Below are 13,341 nucleotides of genomic sequence, written 5' to 3'. Positions count from 1 at the left end.
TCTTTTTCCACATGGTTATACACACATTTTTACTTTTTTTATAGCGTAGAAATTTCCAACAACTTTTCTTGAATTACATGAATTACTTTAATGTATTTTATTTTGATAAAAGGTTTGTATATGTTTGTTTTTCTTCATTATCTGTATTTCTTTGTTCTAGGACCATAAACCTACCTCACAGTCCAGTTTAATATGTTTGGCAAACGTTGTGTGAATCTCAGTGAGGGAACAGCTGAGACGCCCGGTGGAGGTGTCAATCAGATCCTGTAGGCTGTACATGTCGTCATTTTCCACAAAATGCTGCCGATCTTGAAGCTGTGACATTAGAATTATATCATTTGTTATTTTAAAATCTTTACCCTAATCCTATCTGAACGATAATTTATAGAGATTAACAATTCAAACAGTTTATATGAAAGATCGCAGATACAACACAGACATAGAAACTGTATTTATCTTAGGTATTAAACTTAACCCACAAAATTCAACAATTTGTAACCAGGTACTTACAGTACAAGCCTTGAATAGAAGCTCCAAGATTAAGACTCTTTACAGCTCAGAAAATTAACATGCTAACTGCACAGCATAGATTTTTTTTTTTTTTATTTTAAAATACACTTAATGTAATATTAATTAAAATTAAGTAGTTTATTAAACATTATTCATATATATCCTTTTATTAGAGCCAATCAACAAAGTTTAAGCATCCTAACTGTAAAGTTTAGATGGAACTTTGTAGAACTGCAAGAGCTTAAAAAATTGTCTGTAGTTTACTTTTTAGCACTGCAAACCTACCAGGCATGAAAAAGGTTCAAGATGTACCATAAAATTGATACCATACAAAAAAATATTATAACACTTCCTTCATTTATGCATCTATGCTGTATACTTGTGACAATAATAATTATTATTATTTTTGAATATTTTTTTTTCTTGTATCTATACCGGGCCGGTGTATGCATATAGGTGAATGATGCAGCTGTCTATGGCAGCAAAAAGGACAAAGATTTTATTTTACAGTTTTGGGCATTCGTTTGGAATTATTACTCTCATATCAACAAGTTATCATCCCATTATTTATTCTAAATCTTCATAGTAATGTCCACACCCCTGTGGACTGTTTTGTTGGTTTCGCCCTTCTGTGCCCTTATATGGTCTTTCCTGTTCCGTTTCTTGTTACGTCTTTATTGGTTAATTACCCTCACCTGTCTTTGTATCGTTAGCACCCCTTTATAAGTCTGATTCAGTTCCTGTTGGTGTGTGTTTCCCTGCTGTTCCTGTCTTGATGTACCCTTTTTGGATTTTATTAAAGCCCTTTTTGTTATATTTCATCTCCCTACGTCTCCGTCTACACACAGCCTGACACCGACCTGCGGCATAAATACTCTACATGCAAAGCACCCATTATTGACTTTTGCTGTTGATGTCTGATGAGTTTAGAAGGGTCTGGCTGCAGACATGCACCTGCACTCTCAGACAGCTGCACTTCCGGAAGTGACGTCACTTGCAGCCTATTTTTATTTTATTTTATTTTATTTTATTTTATTTATAATTGAATCTCTCAACATTTTACAACAGTAGCCAGGTGGTGAAGACAAGAAAAAATAAACTAAATTACAATGCCACTCGCCATCGCCACTTGCACTCTCTGCTACCTGCGATGTCACTTGCAATCCACACAAATGGTGCGTGTTGCCAATAAACTGTATATCGAATTTGATCTTTTAATTGCATCTTAATACATTAAGCCATATTAAGTGTTAATGGTTGTCTACGGGAGGAAAACGCTTAACGAGAGACTTCATATTCTCTCGTTCATATTCTGCTTCATATTCATATTCGTACATATTCTGCTGTTCTGTGGCCACGGATTTGCGGGTCTTGTTTTTATGTCCTACAGATGACTTGCAGGACCCCGTATGTTATGCTAAATTTGTTTTAATCTGGCAACACGCACGATTTGTGTGGATTGCAAGTGATGCCGCAGGTAGCTGAGAGTGCAAGTGGCGATAGCGAATGACATTGTAATTTAGTTTCTTTTTTCTTGTCTTCACCACCTGGCTACTGTTGTAAAATGTTGAGAGATTCAATTAAAAAAAATAATAAAAAATATATAAAATAAAGTAAAAAAATAAAATAGACTGCAAATGAATGAAAAAAAGGACTTGGAATACAGCCCGCATGCAGTTGTTAAGAGGCCAGTGGTGAATGCACTCCGGAATGTCCATTGTAAAACTCCTATGCGGTTTGTTTTGCTTCTGCGTTCTCGCAGAAGCAATTTGCATCTTGTGGGTATTCCCGAGGGTATGGAGGGCACACAGCCCACAAAATTCTTTGCAGAAGCACTGCAAGAAATAGGGCCCGGAGGCCGTGGGCGTTTGTCATATGATTTCATCGATTTGACATCAAGGATGATATTCTTCGGAGGGCCATTCAAGCCAAGCAGCTCAAATTCAAAGACAGAACTGTACACATTTTTCCTGATTTCCCTCCTGAGATCGCAAAAAATAGGGCAGTGTATTATGAAGTGAAACGAGTCAGATCAGACGTGAAATATGGGCTGAGAGGTCTAACCAGCTTTCGAATTACGCACAACGGCATTGAGCACAAACTTGATACACCAGCTGAAGCGATGGACTATGTCAAACAGCACATAACGACCGCTTAAGAAAACTAGACAAAAGCTGTTTGGCTGACGTAGTGATGGACTATGTCGAACGGCACATAACAACCCCTTAAGAAAACTGGACACAAGCTGTTTGGCTGAGGTAACAAAGTTCAGCTGGTTTAAATAGCTGCCTGACTTCCAAATATCTATAACTGAAAAAAAGACTGTATTGCTCTTAGTTTGGTATAAGCCTGTTATAGAATTCATTATATACTATCTGCTTTGTTATGTTGAGTTAAAGTGAATTAATCTTCTCGAGAGTTCTCGCTGTGGTGCAGCGGTATAATGAATAGTTGAGAATAATGTAGAGTTAAAACTCTATTTCACTTTCTTTACCTTCCCCCCCCCCCTTTTTTTTTTACTCTTTACAGGAATGTTTAAAAGTTTAGTTCCCTTTCGAGGAACTCGAACTGCGTCCTCTAGGAGGCGCTAGGGGGAACGCCGTCTGTGTGACCCGTGTCTGAAGTATACATACAAAAACACCAACGGAGTTGGCCGGCGACAGCCTATGACGTCACTTCCGGTGCGACTCGTCGCTGCCGGAGCGTCACTACCGGCGCGACCACAGTATAAAAGGGCGTCGGTAGAGCAGGACGGTCTCTTCTTCGTCTTCACTGACTTTTTGTCTGGAGTGTGCAAAACGGTAAGAGATACTTTCTACTTAATTATGGCAAGCACTAGTAAGGCGTTTAGGAAGTGCGCAGATCCGTGTCCTCGTTTCTTGACACCCGATGATACGCACGACCTTTGCGTCTTCTGTTTGGGCGAAGAGCATGCACGCGACATCCTCGAGGGGGCAGTCTGCGTGCACTGTGAGCGTTTTCCGATGAAAAAGCTCCGTTCTCGTTTGTCTCTCTTCTCGAGGGAAGAGGGGCAACCGCCTGTTTCCCGCGGTTCAGGACCCTCCGCTGCTGAGGCACGGAGGAAAATGAGCTCGTGGGGATCGCAGGTGGACCTCGCTGACGAGCTAAAAAAGGGGCTTTCCCTTTCGCGTTCGTCAGTCGCGGACGAGGACGAGCTGCTGGCTGATGATGATGTAATTTCTCTTACATCATCTGATCCGGCAGCTAGTGCTCTATTGCAAGAGGAGCAAGAGATGTTGGAGGGTGAAGAAGCTGAGGCTGAGCCCTCCCTGATCTCTTGCCCTGCGTATGAGGAGCTGCTGAAGGGTTATGGATCGCGCCACGGCAAGGCTTGACTTGCCGTGGAAGCGAGCCAGAGAGGTGGCGCCGCGGGGTCGCCTCGACGAGCGCTTTCTGTCTGATCATAACCTCCCGGCCCAGGTGAGTTTTCCATTCCTTCCCGATCTCCATACGGAGATCGAGAAGATATGGAGAAGGCCGTATTCTTCGCGCATCCACAATTTTCCCCATTCTAATTATGCGAATATTGCGGGGATGCGCGAACACGGCTATCAGAGGTTGCCACCTGTTGAAGAGACGCTAGCTAGCTATCTCTCCCTGGGTAAGGTGACCTCTCTTAAGACTCCCTCCCTACCATCCATTCCCCTTCAAGTAACATCTCGTTTGAATGGTAGGGCATACGCAGCAGCGGGTCAGGCTGTGGGTACGTTGCACACTATGGCAGTGCTTCAAGCCTACCAGGCTGACCTGCTTAAAGATCTGGATAAAGGTCAGGGTCTTTCCCCTGACGAGGTTGCTGAGCTGCGTCGCACCATGGACCTCGCTCTCCGTGCCACCAAGCAGGCTGCCACTGCCATGGGCAGATCTATGGGAGCCATGGTGGTTACGGAGAGACATCTGTGGGTGAACTTGGCCGACCTCGGGAAGAAAGAGAGGGGCTTTCTTCTCGACGCGCCAGTCTCGCATTCCGAACTTTTTGGTGCCTCCGTTGAGACGGTGGTCGAGAAGTTCAGGGAGGCGAGGATGCGCTCAGCAGCTTTCAAAACCTTCATACCACGGAGGTCCAGGTCTGAGCCCGAACAGCGAGGGGGTCCTGGCCCGTCTCGTTCTGGGGAACGTAGGCAGGCTCAGAAGACTAGTGTGGCTACTTGCGCCCCTCCCCCACCTGCGGGTGGTTCCGGGAGGAAGCGCGGGTCCAGTGGAGGTAGACAGGACCTGAGGGAAGTGATTCAGACGAGACAGCGTGCTCGCCTGGATCAGGGTAGGAAATAATGTCTACCCACCTTCCTTTGGGGCTCCTGTCTTCCCCCTCTGAATTCCCTCTATAATAGGAAAAATCTCTCCACCTAACTGAGGTTTTGTGGTATTTTCCCTGCGCACCCCACCGGACCTATGATGTTTTAGGTTAGCTTTTAGATTCCTAAAAGCAACCTTTACTGATGGTCTGGATCTGCCCTGGGGCTGTTCTCCAGCATTATACGCGGGATCCTTGGATGGGTGAGTTCGATCCATTTTTCATGGTTCTGGAAAACATCTAGATCTGTCTATTATGATAGCCTAGTGTTTTTGCTCGGTGATCGCTTCCCTTTTAGGGTTTCTAATAGCGGTCTCCTCAGGCAACCAGGTGAATGCTGTCTTCCCCTATGGTTTGGGTAGGCAGCTCATTGCATGTTAGCTGGTCAATGCGTGTTCTACTCCCCTTTAACCTTGTTTTTTCTATTTCCCCTACTAGAATCATAACAGATGGTCGGGGCGGTTCCTCCAGGAGAACTTCTGACCTTTCGGAGTCATGCGCAGGAACCATGGTGGGGTGAGTACGACTCAGTATTATGTGTCTATCCGGCTGTATGTCGGGGTCCTGCTTGTTGTGTGCTTCCTCGGTAGGTCCTCTTCGAGCACCCCCCTCTGGTCCTTGACCATGGTTATGGTCTGCTTGCCCGGATCTGCCTCCGGCCTTGCAATGGGAAGCTTTCAGGTCCCCACTACAGCACTACCTCCTAGGGTCCCGGCCCATCTCTAGGTAAGCCCTCTGAAAATCTTTTCACAGGGAGCTTCCGTCATTGGGATAGACACATGGACCTGAGGCCACCGGGTTGAGACCCTCTATCTGCATCCTGCCCTGAGGGGTTTTTCTGCTGTTGGGTTTTCCGCCCGTTGCACAGACCTGCTCCCGTCAAGATGGTGATCTAGCGGATCGCCCCTCTGAGGAGTGGGCCGGATCATGCTATGTTTCACCATCTTACGAGTCAGAGTTATTTCTGGGGAAATTCTCTGATCTCGTTTAGGAGCCTCTTTTTCGGCCCTCGCTCCCAGGGTTCTGCGGGCCTTGACGGAGCAGGGCCCTTGCTTTCCATCGAGGTGGTAAGCTTAGGTCTGTGTCGGGTGAGAAGGGCATAAGCCCCCTTGAGAGGCTACCCGTAGAACAGCCTGAGGGCTGAGGATGCTGCTGCTTTCCCGGCAGCCTTTGAGAGGTGGCTCCCCTTCAGGTCTGGTCTCCGTATCTCTTCCTGGGCAAGGCGCGACGAGGCTCCCCTTTCTGCGGGAAGGGTTTGCTGAGACTCGTCCCCCTTGGGGCTTCAGACCCCACTCCCGTCTTCGGGAATACAGGTCTGTTCTGATACTCCGCCTTTTTGATTAAGGTGTATCGACTTTTTGGCAGTTAGACAGCCAGCTGCGGCCGCTGTCTGCTCGATGCATGCTCCTCTCCTTTCGGGGAGTTTTTGAGTCTGCTCGAGCATTTCCCTCGGGCTACTGAGGTTTGCCCTTACTGCCGTTCCCCCCTTGGCCCCTTGGAACTGTTTACCAGGACCAGATCTCATCCAAGGCTCGACGATGCTCCCCTCTTTTTATAAGAAGTCTCTGAGCTCGTCCCTTCTGGGGAATCAGTGGCTCCTCCTTCCGGGAGTGGAAGCCTTACCCGATACACTGCCGTCTCCTGGGCGGTTACGTGTTTTCGGCTCTTGGCAGTATATTGGATAGATAGCCGAGGCTACTATCTGTTTGGCATCTTTGCTCCCCTCTCCTGAGGGTTTCATTTGAGCATTGCCTTCTCGGCGACGAGTTATGCCCCTACTGCCTTCCCCTATAGCCTTGTTAAGCCGGCAGTTTCCCCTCAACCTGGGGATCTTCTTCTTTTCACCGTTTCTCAACGGTACGTCTAAAAAAATCCATAAATATGGTAAGTGCACACGTGAACCTTTGGGCACTTTTCTCAAATCCACGCTGTGGTATGGAATGCACCGGTGTTCTGCGTCCATTCTAAAATCCTTTATGGTAGGGATTCACGCGCTTTTGCCCGTACCCTTTCTCGAGATGGCTAAAAAACCCCGGTCACCCTGGGTTCCTCTCCTTAACATCTGCCAGGCTAAAAAGGAACGGTTTGTGCGCTCTTTCCAGCGCGCTCCTTATTTACGCTCACCGAGGTGAGCAGGGAGTTACCGCTGCGCTCTGTTTATGACTCCTGAGGGAATCATACGGAACTACAGTGGCTCCTGAGAATCAGGCCAGCCTAGATTGCCTAGGACCTCGGCCATGTCCCCTTAAAGGAATACCTCGGTTTCCAAGCTTGGGCTCTGCCTCGGGTCAGCCTCGACCCTTACAGGTAAGTTAGGCAGGTAGCCCAGGCTCTGGCCGTAGGGGATATTTCTCTGACAGCCGTCACTTATTCCAGGGGCAACTCCCTTAAAGTCTAGGGAGTTGGTACTTAGTGCCTGTCTCTCCGAAGTCAGGCACTCCCCTCAGCATGGCAGCGTGGGTATAACCGTTCCCCCTAGCGCCCCCTAGAGGACGCAGTTCGAGTTCCTCGAAAGGGAACGTCTCAGGTTACGTATGTAACCCTGGTTCCCTGAGAAGGGAACGAGACACTGCGTCCTCTAGGCTCAGGGCCATGCTTCAGGATGTGAGCTTCAGACGAAGAAGTGACCGTCCTGCTCTACCGGCGCCCATTTATACTGTGGTCGCGCCGGTAGTGACGTTCCGGCAGCGACGAGTCGCACCGGAAGTGACGTCATAGGCTGTCGCCGGCCAACTCCGTTGGTGTTTTTGTATATATACTTCAGACACGGGTCACGCAGACGGCGTTCCCCCTAGCGCCCCCTAGAGGACGCAGTGTCTCGTTCCCTTCTCAGGGAACCAGGGTTACATACGTAACCTGAGACGTTTCCTGTTTAGGTTGTAACATTATTTAGTGGTTTACAGAGTCGAGTTTCCATTAAAACTGACTCGCACATATTGTTGGGTATTAACCCAGGGAGGCGTACACTCCATCAAGGGTAGTGTTAGCTTTGTTCATAGGTGGAGAGTGGGTAAGGGAAGTAAGGGCAGGCAAGGAGGGATAGTTGGGGATTCTGTTTCAAAGTTCATTTCTAACTAATTTCTCATGGTATTCATTTTAGGCTGTCTTTTACACATGGATGCATTTTTGTGTACTTGATGCTTCCTTTTGGGCATCTTCTTTTTGTTTTTATATATTTTGTTTGTTTGTTTTCTTTTGTTTTCAGTCTTTCCCTAAATATGATGTCTCTTCCATTAAACACTCTCACATGGCAAACTGTCATGTCCTGTCAATAATCCTGTTAAGTGTAACTGAGTCTTAAACCATCTGAAGCTTGAAGGCGGACTTTGTCTTTTTGCAAGAAAAGCATCTTTGTTCTGTTGATCACCTTAGATTAAAAAGGGATTGGGTAGGGCATTCAATATTTCACTCTAAATCTAGAGGCTGTGCAATTTTAGTGCATAAATCTGTCCCATTTGTAGCCTCTAATACCATTGTAGATCATAAAGGAAGATACATTATTGTATCAGGAACACTTTTCTCAACCCCTTTGACGCTTTTGACTTGTTTATGCTCCCAATTATGATGATCCTATTTGTATTTCTTCTTTTCTATCTTGTATTCCTAGTATAGATTCACACCAGCTTATTTTGTGTCATGTCTCCTGTTCTTGACAGATTTTCCATAAAGATCACAGCTCTATCAAAATGTGCCTCAGTTATCCACACATTTATGCAAAAGTATGGTATATGTGATGCCTTCCGGCAGTTGCATCCCTCTGAAAGGTAGTATTAATTTTTTTCTTATGTTCACCAGACATATTCTCGCATTGATTATTTCTTTTTGGACCATCAATTTCTTCCATACTTACAGGATCGTTCTTATCAAAGTATTGTAATTTCTGATCATGCACCAGTTATATTAGAACTTCAGATCCCACAGCAGCCACCTAAATACTCTCTGTGGCATCTTAATCCAGGTCTTTTATCTGACAAATATTTTATTGAATTTATCTCTTCCAATATACAAGTTTTATGGAAGTCAATACTATGCCAGGCATGTCATACTCTACTATTTGAAAAAAAAAGTAGAAAGTGGAACTGAATTTCCCACTATTAATAAGTTGTCTCGTGACTCTTTAGAAGAAAAGATTCAAGGAAAGATTCAAGGAAGCTATAGCATCTATGAAATCTGGTAAGGCCCCAGGGCCTGACAGATTTCTGTCAGAAGTCCTTTCTAATTTGCTAAGCTCAATTTTACATTTGGTTTTCTCAGAAAGTCTTCAGAATGGTTGTCTGCCTGCAAGTCTCTATCAGGCGACAATTTCGGTGCTTCTAAAGAAAGACAAGAATCCATTAGAATGTGGTTCATATCGTCCTATCTTGTTAAATTGTGACAATGAAATCTTAGCCAAACTTTTGCGTACCCGTTTAGAAAATTCTGTGGGTCAAATAATTTCAGTTGATCAAACTGGCTTTATTCGGGACAGATATTTTCTAACGTTAGACGCCTTTTTAATGTAATGTATTCTTCCTAACCAGACGATCCAGAGGTGATACTGTTACTTGACACGGAAAAGGCGTTTGACCGTGTTGAATGGAATTATCTTTTACAAGTCTTAGAAAAACTTGTATTTGGCCCCATATTTATCTCTTGGATTAAAATTTTGTATGCAGCCCCTAAAGCTTCAGTACGCACTAATAATGTCTTTTCAGAGTACTTCAAACTACATCGGGGCAGGGTTGTCCCCTTTCCCCATTGTTATTTGCCGTAGCTACTGAACCCCTTGCAATTGCCCTACGTTCCAATGCACAGGTTTGCGGTATCACCAGGTACAGAGCATAAGGTTTCTTTATATGCAGATGACCTTCTTTTTATCTAACCCTCTTTCTTCAATTCCTCGAATTCTTTCTATTTTAGATACATTTAGCAGTTTCTCTGGATACAAACTAAATTTCTGCAAAAGTTTTTCCATTGAACTCATCTTCCCTTCAAATTTTATATTCAGATTTTCAGATCAAGGTTGTCAGAAATCATTTTAAATACTTGGGGATTCAGGTGACACTTCAAAACTCTGACCTGCTCAGTGCCAAAATTAGTCCTCTGCATAATCATATTAAGTCTCTCTTTGTATCCTGGAAGCGTCTTCCTCTATCTTTGATAGGCAGGGTGAACGTAATCAAAATGAATGTTCTTCCTAAATTTTTATATTTTTTCCAACGCCTTCCTATATTTATTCCAAAATCTTTTCCAAAACAGTTTTGCAGCGAAATATTTGTTCTTTCATATGGAATAAGTAAAAACTAATCTAAGTCATCTTATGAAACCAAAGTGTTTGGGTGGCCTGGCTCTGCCAAATTGTCAAACCTATTATTGGGCAGCGAACATTAGGAATCTGTTATATTGGGTGCAGCAAGATTACAATTAAATAAGTCTCAGTGGTGATGGAAGCTGCCTCTTGTTCTCCAGCAACTTTAACATCCTTACTAAGTCTACCAGTTCACTTTAAGTATACTACTTTAATTAAAAAAAGTTCTTAAACATTCACTAAGGATTTGGTCTCAATTCCGTTTAGCATTACACTGTAGCATCTGGACCAATCAGACATACAGTTATTTGTTACATTTAACAAAGAATCTTTACAACCAACAAGCCATGCTGGAGTTCTGGAGACAACCCCCCCCCAAAGCAACTAACACCCCAAAAGGGCTCAGTTGCCAGGGCGACCATCTGATAATGGGTTTTATTGCTCCAAAAGAATGCACATTTGCCCATGCTAGATTTGCCCATAGGAAAGACACAATGCCTATAGAAATGGACTCTTTCCTATTCATTCACGGACAAACCTATCCTTGACCTTCCTATCACAAAAAACCCTGAGGTCATTGTGTATAGTTTTACTTTGCCTTGTAATTTTGTGTTTTTCATTATGCACTGTTATATGCATTTGTTATGATAGATCTCTAGTGTAGTATAACTTACCTATGCCATTACCTATTACCTATGTTTGGTATCTTTGAATTTGTATTTTGATTATCTAAATGATGGTGTATATTATATGTTGATACCTTTGCAACATATTAGTATTTTAAAAATCCTTAGCAGTTTTGCATCAACACCCAATCTAATTACATATGCAAAATACCATGCTCACAGACAAAGAGTCGTAAACTTTTCCTCCAAAGGTGAAAGTCGCTATTGGCTCTCGGACCTCCTGGAGGTGTAGCTTCCAGAAACCTTAAAAGCATCATGCACATGCTTTCTTTCTCTTCTTCTCTCTTCTGCAAAATCTTCCGATTGCTGCCCGTGTGGAGGAACCCACGGGGAGCCTGAGCCGGCACAGGGCGTGCCCGACAGGCCCCAACATATAGAGCTGTGGTTCTCGACCACAAAGAGCCAGACATTTTCACTCAACCCTGGAATTCATCTTCATGACTCGCCTCAGTCAGTCAGGGGTTCTTTTAGAACCTAAGAGGATGAGGAGGATGAGCTAAAACTCTTCAGGACTTCTGTGTGCGCCAGGCCTTTCGGCCTTGTCTTTCCAAAGATCACATGATTTCAGCTGGGTCCCTTTCAGCTCTTGGTTCTTCTTCACTTTTCACATGGGAAGAAACTCCCAGTCACCATCGAGTCAGAACATCTTTGGAGTTCATCACTCTTCGGACCCGGAAGAACGTGATCGCGATTCCAAAACCAAACCATAAAGACTTTAACCCGAGATTGCATTTGGACACTTGTTCAACGACCAAGGTTATGCAAGTATCGTACATTTAACTAAACAAAACAGAGGTTTAGTATAAGCTGCAGACAGCACTGATGGTTTCACTCAGGTGGTTAACTGGCTCTTCTCATAGCTACATTTTCTTGTCTCTCTAACTGCTTCTCACTTGCCCTTCTCCCATGTATGAGTGATTTCATGTTTGTTTGTTTAAATTAGTTATGTGTCAGTCCTTAGTTAATAAAACTCTTGTGCACAAATTACATGAGTTTTGATTGTGATTCTGCCTTGTAAATTAATGTCCCTTTACGATTCTGATTTGAGCTACATGCTCTAATGCAACAGTACTTTAAGAAAGTTATTTTCTGTGGCCAAGAAAATATAATTTCTTAGAGCTCATATGAAATTATACTGAATGTTCGCTAGACGAACAGATTACTTGATGGAAATTTAATTCTGCTACAGTTACTACTGGCAGCTGATATAAATAATTGTAATTAATCATAATTAATTGTAATCATTTATATACATTTCCCTTTTGAGCTAAATCGCGACAACACTTTAAAGACCCTTGTACTATGGCGCTGTTTTTTTTGTAATATTTCATTTCCACCCTCTTTGATGGATAGGGCTTTTAACATCTGGAAGGAACATGGCTTAGCTACAGTTAGTCAGCTATACAATGACAACAATTTTGCATCCTTTATACAGCTTCGAGAAAAATTTAATTTACCCAGCTCCCATTTATTTAGATACTTTCAGATTCTGAACTTTACTCGTAAGCAGTTTTCCAACTTTCCCTTTTTGCCAACTAAAAAGATACTTGATATAATAGACCTGCATACATCTTTGAAAACATAAAACAGTCCCCCTCAAATGCTAGACACACCCTCATTCAGTTTAAGGTGGTGCACAGAGTCCACTGGTCTAGAACTAAATTAAACAAAATATTCCCTGATTTTGACCCAACCTGCCTTCGCTGCACATTTGAACCAGCTACGTTAGTGCATTCTTTCTGGTCTTGTGCGAAACTGTCCGATTTTTGGAGGAAAGTCTTTAGGTGTTTTTCTGTTATTTTTTCTTTACCGATAGACCTCAACCTCTTAACAGCACTGTGTGGCATTTTGCCAGAATCTGTTAAATTAAACACATCAAAGACTGATAGTGTACCCTTTGCAACTCTACCGGCTAGGTGACTTATTCTTATAAACTGGAAGTCAGCAGCTACCCCTTCCCTATTGCCAATAGGTTTTTGACATCTTACATGCTCTCAGGATGGAAAAGATTTGGTTCGCAATAAAACAAAAGCGTAAAATTTATTTGAGAGGCTGAAGCCCTTTTCTGAAATATTTTAAAGGAGTCATCGGATGCAAACTTCACTTTTACATGTTGTTTGAACATTAATGTGTGTCGGCAGTGTATGTACACATCTACCCTATTATGACAAAAATCCATGCAGTGGTTTTTAATTAATTTGTAAAAATAATATCCCCTTTTTCAAATTGAGCCATTCTCAAATGCGTCACATCGACAGAGGCCGCTTCCACGATAGTTGATTGACATGAGCGTCTTACCTCAGATCAGCTGTAACTGTCCGTAAGTAAGTTAGACAAGATTATCTCTGAATAATCCGGAATGCACCTCCTGATCAAACATAAATGCGTCTATGTTCACGCAAATCGATCGTGATCCAGCTTCACCTACAGCAGAAGTGAGTATAAAGTTTTTTTTAATGAATCTCTGCAATCACCTTTCCTAATAATGTGCTAGTTAGTAAGTTTTGTGGCTAAATGCGGCTAAAGTAAATGATCTCTCAGAG

At 43.4% G+C, this 13,341-nt stretch overlaps 1 protein-coding gene across 4 annotated transcripts in view; it reads right to left on the bottom strand.

The window, feature by feature from the left end:
* def8 (differentially expressed in FDCP 8 homolog) overlaps nt 1–13,341 on the bottom strand; it is a 169,262-nt gene that overhangs the window by 11,036 nt on the left and 144,885 nt on the right. For all 4 annotated transcript variants that reach the window (XM_051134718.1, XM_051134719.1, XM_051134717.1 and 1 more), the window contains one exon: nt 175–315. In XM_051134718.1, coding sequence (XP_050990675.1) covers nt 175–315 — 141 coding nt within the window. The remainder of the gene's footprint in view (nt 1–174; nt 316–13,341) is intronic.

The sequence above is a fragment of the Labeo rohita genome, chromosome 18 (genome assembly GCF_022985175.1).
Source record: "Labeo rohita strain BAU-BD-2019 chromosome 18, IGBB_LRoh.1.0, whole genome shotgun sequence".
In the NCBI taxonomy this organism is placed as follows: domain Eukaryota; kingdom Metazoa; phylum Chordata; class Actinopteri; order Cypriniformes; family Cyprinidae; genus Labeo; species Labeo rohita.
The sequence above is the reverse complement of the archived record's forward strand: the minus strand, read 5'-3'. Positions and strand labels throughout refer to the sequence as shown.